The sequence below is a fragment of the Vigna unguiculata genome, chromosome 7 (genome assembly GCF_037176805.1).
Source record: "Vigna unguiculata cultivar grain cowpea cultivar isolate G323 ecotype 2 chromosome 7, ASM3717680v1, whole genome shotgun sequence".
In the NCBI taxonomy this organism is placed as follows: Eukaryota; Viridiplantae; Streptophyta; class Magnoliopsida; order Fabales; family Fabaceae; genus Vigna; species Vigna unguiculata.
The window spans coordinates 37,485,687-37,493,819 of NC_140798.1; the positions used below are offsets into that span (position 1 = coordinate 37,485,687).

The following is an 8,133-nucleotide window of genomic DNA, read 5'->3' on the forward strand; positions in this document are numbered from 1 at the left end:
TAGAAGCTAGTTATAAGAGGTTGAGTTACACTCAAAGTCCACTTTCTAATATGATATCGCAGTCTATCATAGCAACGTTTGTTAGGCCCCTTAAGTTACTATTGGACTACCCACAAATATCTACTCTCACACTTGAGATGTCCAATCTTCAAAATTAGGAGGTGCGTTGAGGATTTCACTTCAATTAGAAATACGATCGTATTATATTATATAAGTAGGTGCAAGTTTCACTTTACAAACCTATTTTTAAGGTTGAGTTAAGCTTAAATTTTGCTTTCTACGATGATATCAGAGTCTATCCTAGTAAAATTTGTGGATCAATCATGTTACTCATTATCAAACCACTCACAAATATTTAGTCAAGATGTCTGGTTTTCAACATGAAAGTGTGTTGGAAATATTATATTGACTAGAGACATGGTCATATTATAGTATTGGGTGTAAATATAATAGTACATATACAAGCATTGTGAGGTTGACTTCAAGACCACTTTCTAAGAATTAGAATTTGGGCTTAAAGCTAACTCAACCTCATATAATCAACTTGTACATTGAGGATGTTTATAAGATCTAATTAAGTCATATCATATCTTTAGTCTATGTTAGAGTAAAGACACCCCCTTCAAGCCAGATGAATGGAATAGCTTAAGTGGAATGACAATTTACTTCACGTACATACACTTTAGAATAAAAATATCAAGGATAATGGAGTGAGAGCTCTTTCCTTGACATTATTCCAACAAAGATATGTTGTTATTCAATATTCTAGCACGAAATTTCTCTTCAAATTAAAATTTGCAATTTACTTAGTTATGATTTGTTAATTAGGAATATCCTTCTCAAAAAACAAGTGCTGAGACATTGTTGAGCAGGGAATACATGAGGTCTTGCCATATCAGCAGCAAGACGTCAAACCGCCCTACTACCTACTTAAATCAAAGAGTATGCTAAAATTGTATCTAAGCCATAGCGCCACATCACACATGATATATTTACACTCGCAAAGTTTTAATTACAAATTACAATAGTGATTTTCACTTTAATTAAAACTCTATACCGTACACATACACTAGATACTTTTAATAAATAAATTAAAAAAAAAACAAATTCTACAGCAAACCGGACTTTTTGTAAACATACAATTTGATTTTAAATATATACAATGAGTGAGATGATAATTTTACAACAGAATTGAGAGAGGTTAACGTAGCTTTTGCAAAAGCATTTCAAACGGAGGTTTGGAATGACTGACTCTTTGAATAGACTGAGTACCTGAGCCACAAACTTTTGCCATTTCTTCGCCTTATCCTTGAACTGTTTAGGATTCTTTGGACTATTGGATAAATCATCCATTAATAATGCACCATCTTTATTTCTACTCTTTTCATTTTCTAACAATCTGATGGCCTCAATAATTGCATTTCGCTGCTGACCCTGTCCATAAATAAAGAATTCAGATGTACGACCTAACCTGCAGCATAATTTGAATATTATTCAGGAATCATTCTAACAATAAGAGAAAAAAAAGCTTACAGATGCAGCAAATAGTTCACACAGATCCAGTCATATAATAAATGAATGCTCATGATTAAGTAACTGGCAATATGGCTTTAAAACAAGATGTGATACACCATTTTTAATGATCTTAAATATTGTTCTTGTATGTCTTTCTCTCCTTTCACAACAAAAGTTTCTTCCATGGCTCTAAGTGACACCCCATAGTAATGAGCATCAACAAGTCAATTCAAATTTTTGAGGGCTAATGCATTATGTTTATATTTGGTTGAAAAGAGTCATATGTGTCTTTAAGCATGTGTATTTGCCCTAGATCAGCTATAAGGTAGGACTAATCTTTTTGGTTTCTCCTTGGCCCAATATTCATAATATTTCATGGCAGTTTCTATCAACGACAGTAAGACAAAGTTGACAGCTTTATTGCATTATTGAAAGGATTATTTGATTTGTTTCCCTTTTTTTTCTATTTTGGATGATATCTCATTGTTCCTTTCATGAAACTTCTTTTTCATCAAGTTCCCAAGCTTGATGATTGATAAACAAACCACCATTCTGTCAAGTCATTAATTAATCAGAAATTTAATGAATTTATCTTATCAATGTTTCATCCCATTTCCCTTGTTCTGTAACACAGTGATGAATTGGACCTTGCAGTTGGAACTATGATACTGAAGGAGCAAATTTTTCAAGTAGAATGCAGTAAAAATGCTCAGTTGGATTATTAGAAGACTGATTTATAAGGTTTCTCAAGCACAATGAGCAAAAGTTTGGATCTTGTTCATCGGCAGAGCGGCATAGATAATCGGCCTGAGCAAACCTTTTTAAGCACATCTATATACAATACCTTCACATTTAATAGCCTTTACGTTTTCAACTTGGCTCTGCTACCTTAAAGCACTCCAGTCAGTGTAAAAAGCAGCATGCTTATGCAGCTTAAACAACACAATCACAATCACAGATCCTTGTCCTTCTGCTTCATCTTTTCCCTTCCCTATCTTCAAATCTAGGATCATTTGTCGTCAGAAGATATATCTAATCTAGGCTACTTACTGCAAGTTTAAGAAAACACATGAAACTCTGCACACTACTTTTATTTCATGCATGTGAAAGAACGAAAGCTAAACAATTTAGCATTATTACAATGTCAAAACTATCATACTTATTTTAGAAATTGAACTTTAAGTCTAGATCAACCTCACGAAACCAACATATAAGATGAGGTTTGCATATAAAAAAATTTGGTCATGTCTCACTGATGGAAAATCTCCAACACTCCTCTCCATGCATGAATTGGACATCACAAGAAACTAATTGATTCAGTTTTACCAGTTATTCTTCTTTCTCTATATATTTCTATTTTCTACATGTTGTTAGTACGAAAGTCTGATCTTTCTTCTCCCTCTTGGATCTCACATTGCCTAAAAGTCACAATTTTGGTGGACCGTTGGATCACCGTTATGAATCATAACTCAAGTGTGAGTGACAATTTTGGAAATGTAATCCCTCAGCGGGGCCTCTCACAAGCTTGACATTGCTCACATCACCTCTTGCAACCTTAATGTTCATTGCAGTGCAATTCTCTCGATCTCTATGCACCTTATGGTAACATTCCTCACGACAATGCTTCCTCCTGCAAACTCGATGTACCTCACGACAGCACTTCTCACAGCCTCGACATTCCTTGAGTGGCACCTTTCCTGGGCTCGTACCTTGTGGCGGAACCTCTCACCAATGTTGTTAAACTCAAGATCGTAAAAGGATCGGGAAGGGAAATGAAAACTCGTAACTTGAGGATTGTAACTTGACTCGTAAGAGTTAGAAGTAGATAAAAAATATATATTCATAAATAGGTGCATCATTTAAAAAAATATAAATGACAAAAACAACTCATACATAATTCATAAAATGAATCCATAACAATTAAAATAGTTTCATAAGTGTGGCCAAGCATAAAACATCTAATAAATTGTTCAATGTTTAATACAAACTATCCAAGGAATTCTTTCATATCAAAAGTAGGATAATCATCATTGTCCTTCATAGCATCTTCATTTTCATCTACGTCCTCTCCTCTAGGACCTTGATCATTATCAACAATTGGAGGAACCTCCAAATGATCCATAGGTGCAACAACACCACCTCTACTAGCATCTTCATTCTCTCCAACTTGAAGTAAGACTTCTTCATATGAAGCATCCAACTTGAACTTGCTTCATTTTCCTCCACAGTTCATTCATCATCAGAAGCAAGATCATCCATGTTATAGTCCTTTGTTTTCCTAACATCCTTCTTTTTCAATCTTGAATTAGCCATTGATGATGAATGGACTGTGGAGGAAAATGAAGCAAGTTCAAGTTTGGATGCTTAATATGAAGAAGTCTTACTTCAAGTTGGAGAGAATGAAGATGCTAGTAGAGGTGGTGTTGTTGCACCTATGGATCATTTGGAGGTTCCTCCAATTGTTGATAATGATCAAGGTCCTAAAGGAGAGGACATACATGAAAATGAAGATGCTATGAAGGACAATGATGATTATCCTACTTTTGATATGAAAGAATTTCTTGGATAGTTTGTATTAAACATTGAACAATTTGTTAAATGTTTTAAGCTTGGCCACACTTATGAAACTATTTTAATTGTTATGGATTCATTTTATGAATTATGTATGAGTTGTTTTTGTCATTTATATTTTTTTAAATGATGCACCTATTTATGAATATATTTTTTTATCTACTCGTAACTCTTACAAGTCAAGTTACAATCCTAGAGTTACGAGTTTTCATTTCCCTTCCCGATTCTCTTACGATCTTGAGTTTAACAACATTGCTCAAGACGCCTCTCATGCTGCACTAAGAAACACCTCTAGCGATAGTTCTCGGGCAAGCTTCTAGGTTTTTTATTAGGTTGGGATGCATGAATTGACGTGTAACGCAAAACATAGAAAAAACTTTTTTTTTCTTTTAAAGCTCAATTGAAAAATTGAAAGAACCGTGACTACCTCTCAGTCAAGGCCCAATTTTTACTATTTAGTGGCTAGAAAGGAGTTACTCCTATGTAACTAGGATGTGGTGTTTACAACTAATGATGTAGTGTTTTATATATTATGAAGCTCAATTGGGAATTTTGAATGAGATATGATAATGTTCTTGTGGACATATATATAAATTTCATAAGATTTGTAAGATCTTACAATCCCTGTTACGATCTTGATTTTGGCTATCAGTTAGTGAATTGATGAACTGTGAACCACGATAAATGCGACAACTAGCATTCAAATAACAAGGAAATTAACAGCAACTTTAGTATCTATAAAAGAAAACAGAGAAGGACACAAGTTATATGTAATAACCAGCATATCAAGGACAAATTAAAGTGAAATCTGGATCAAATTCAGAGCAACATACTTTTCTCCATGTGAACGACAAAGTTGCAAGGAAAATGAATGAAAAGTACTGATAGTAAGTTCTTTAGCTGTTGTCTTCCCAGCTATAGCCCCTATACGTTCTCTCATTTCAGAAGCAGCTGCTGTTGTGAATGTCATAGCCAGAATGTTTGATGGACTAATGCCCTGCTCATGTTTAGCAGAGAATAGAAATTACAAACAATTGAGCAACAAAATTTACAGAGTAAAAAAAGAAACTTAAATACATAAAGGTAGAAAAGATGGACAGGTATCAAAGATACGTAAGTGAAAAGCGTGTAGCTCTTAGGAACGATTCTTTTGCATCACCTCATTGAGCAGCATCAATACACGCCCGACCATTGTGGATGTCTGATATAAAAAAATACATCATAACAAAAAAAAGGACAATTCAGCTTTAATATGAAAATCCAAAAACTCAAAGGGAAAAGAAAATTGTCCACATTCAATAGGACCAAAAAGGGCATAAAGTAGAAGACCTTTCCACTTCCTGGACCAGCTACAATCATTAAAGGGGTTGAAATATCAGTGCAAGCTGCTTCTCTTTGCCTGTCATTTAGGGACTGCAAGTATTTCAAATATTCCTCAGGCATGCTGCTGTTGCTATTTAGTAAACCTTGCAAGCTTGTATCCACTTCCTCTTGTATAGTATCCAGATCCACCCCATAGTTAAGCAGGTAATCATTTCCTAAACCCACAGAAACAGTACTGCATCCTGAACTCAGACTAACCTCACCAGAAATATTGCTCTGGTTCAAAACTTTCTCGTCACATATACGATCGAACTGCTGCTCTGCTGCTTTCTCTGCAGATTTCTGCTCGACCAAAATGTCAATCTGCTCCAAAAAAGAGTCATCAAAATCGTCATCAAGAAGGCCACTCGCGGCAAAATAATCCAGCTCTTTAGGTTTAGAGCCTTCAGGTTCTCTCCTTGGAGTTTCAAACAAAGCTCGACACAGATTCTCATTCGCGGAACCAAGTGCAGAAAGAGACACACTCCTTGCATTGAAGCTGCCGTGAATTGACTCAGACGATGGACCATGGTAATTCCCAGTCGCATTGAACATATTCAGCGATACCTCCGCAAGAGGAACCCTCTTCGCAAAAGAATCGGAACCAACATCACCAGCATTCTTGATTCTACGAACAACAAAAAGATTACGGAGCTAATAACGAAATTAATTCGCGCGTAGGCGTTTAAAAATGCATTGACGTTTTTTCTCTTTCTTGCATTCGATCTTCAAAAATAGAGTTAAAGAAGAAATATCGCATTCTTGATTCTACGAACAACAAAAAGATTACGGAGCTTCAAATAACGAAATTAATTCGCGCGTAGGCGTTTAAAAATGCATTGACGTTTTTTTCTCTTTCTTGCATTCGATCTTCAAAAAAAAAAAAAAAAAAAGAGTTAAAGAAGAAATATCGCATTCTTGATTCTACGAACAACAAAAAGATTACGGAACTTCAAATAACGAAATTAATTCGCGCGTAGGCGTTTAAAAATGCATTAACGTTTTTTCTCTTTCTTGCATTCGATCTTCAAAAATAGAGTTAAAGAAGAAATATCGCATTCGATAAAATGGAAAATTGGAAGGATTAGAGAAAGAGGGTTACCGGTGAGAGTGAAGGGGAGAAGAATCCGAAGGTCTTTTTCGAGAGAGAATGGGCTTCGAAGCACTGAAATAAGCGCTGATTCGGCCACTTCTTTGGTCCGTCATTTCGGTGGGAAGTTCAGAACGTCAAACCCTGCCGCGGTTACTGACAGGGTATTCTGCGAGGCGCATGAAGGAGACCACGAATGACTATGGTTTCTTTCTCCTGCTTTTGAAAGTGTTTCTTTCCTTTTCCCTCCCTTAAAAAAAACTTTTTTTTTATTTATATGCTTTTAGAATGAAAAATAAATAAATAAACTAAAATTGTCTCAAAAAGGCAAATGAGTTGGTTGGTATTCCGAAATATTATTTTACATAAGAACATCTTACATAATTTAAAATATATGTTCGACTGTAATTACTCAAATTTGTTTAAAATGTTAACATTTTTGTAATTTCAATTTTAAAAAATTTATATAGTAAAATTCAAAAAGAGTTTTATAAATTTATGAAAAATTTAAAAGTATTTTATGAAACTTTAGAAAGTGATTAAACTTAAGTAAATGATAAATTAAAACCACTTTATATTAAGTATCTTCACTCGCTCATATTAAAAAGTAATCGTTTGGTATTTTGGTGACAATAAATTTATTAAATTTTAACAATGTTTTTTTATAAGAAATTCTACTCGAAAAATAAATTTAAAAATATTTATTTGTAAAGTTTTTAAATTTATCAAGAACTTATATGTAAAATTGTAAATTTATCAGAGATCTAATTGCAAAGTTTTTAAATATATCCAGAACATAACTGCAAAACTTTTAAATTTATTAGAGACTTGCAAAGCTTTTAAATTTATCAATACCTAATTACAAAGTTTTTAAATTTATCAGGACTTAACTGCAAAGTTTTTAAATTTATCATGAATGTAATTGCAAATTTTTTAAATTCATCAAGACCTATGTGCAACATACCTACAATTTTTTTAAATTCTTTAGGGACCTACCTATAATATTTTTAAATTTTTTAGGGACTTACCTACAAAGCGTTTCATTTATCACGGGTCTACCTGCAAAGTTTGTAAATTTTTAAAGACCTACTTGCAAGACTTTTAAATTCATCAGATACCTTCCTACAAAGTTTTTAAATTTATCATTAACATACTTGCTAAGTTTTTAAATTAAGCAGAAATTTAACGGCAAAGTTTCTAAATGTATAAAGGACCTAACTGCAAAGTTTCTAAATTTATCATAGACCTAATTTAAAAATTTTAACTTTATCATAGATGTAATTAAAAAATTTTAAATTTACGAGAACCCTACCTGCAAAGTTTTTAAAAATTTATTGAGGACCTCCCTGAAAAGTTGTTAAATTTATCAGGACTCCAAATTTAAAAATTTATGAGAGACCTACCTGCAAAGTTTTTAAGTTTATCAGGAACATACCAATAAATTTTTTAAATTCATTGGGGACTTACCTGCAATGTTTTTAAATTTATCAAGAACCTACTTGCAAAGTTTTTAAATTTATCAGGGACCTACCTGCAATGTTTTTAAATTTATCAAGAATCTACCCGTAATATTTTTAAATTTATCAAGGACCTAA

General features: G+C 33.4%; 1 protein-coding gene across 2 annotated transcripts in view; it reads right to left on the minus strand.

The window, feature by feature from the left end:
* Nucleotides 1–6,772, minus strand: part of SRS2 (P-loop containing nucleoside triphosphate hydrolases superfamily protein) — a 30,290-nt gene extending 23,518 nt beyond the window's left edge. For both annotated transcript variants that reach the window (XR_014996705.1, XM_028078230.2), the window contains exons 1-5: nt 6,551–6,772; nt 5,416–6,076; nt 5,246–5,287; nt 4,920–5,083; nt 1,273–1,471 (exon numbers count right to left, since the gene is read on the minus strand). Coding sequence is in view for 1 of the 2 variants with exons in the window: in XM_028078230.2 (XP_027934031.2) it covers nt 1,273–1,471; nt 4,920–5,083; nt 5,246–5,287; nt 5,416–6,076; nt 6,551–6,654 (1,170 nt within the window). In the remaining variant the exon portion in view is untranslated. The remainder of the gene's footprint in view (nt 1–1,272; nt 1,472–4,919; nt 5,084–5,245; nt 5,288–5,415; nt 6,077–6,550) is intronic.
* Between the last annotated feature and the right edge of the window lie 1,361 nt (nt 6,773–8,133).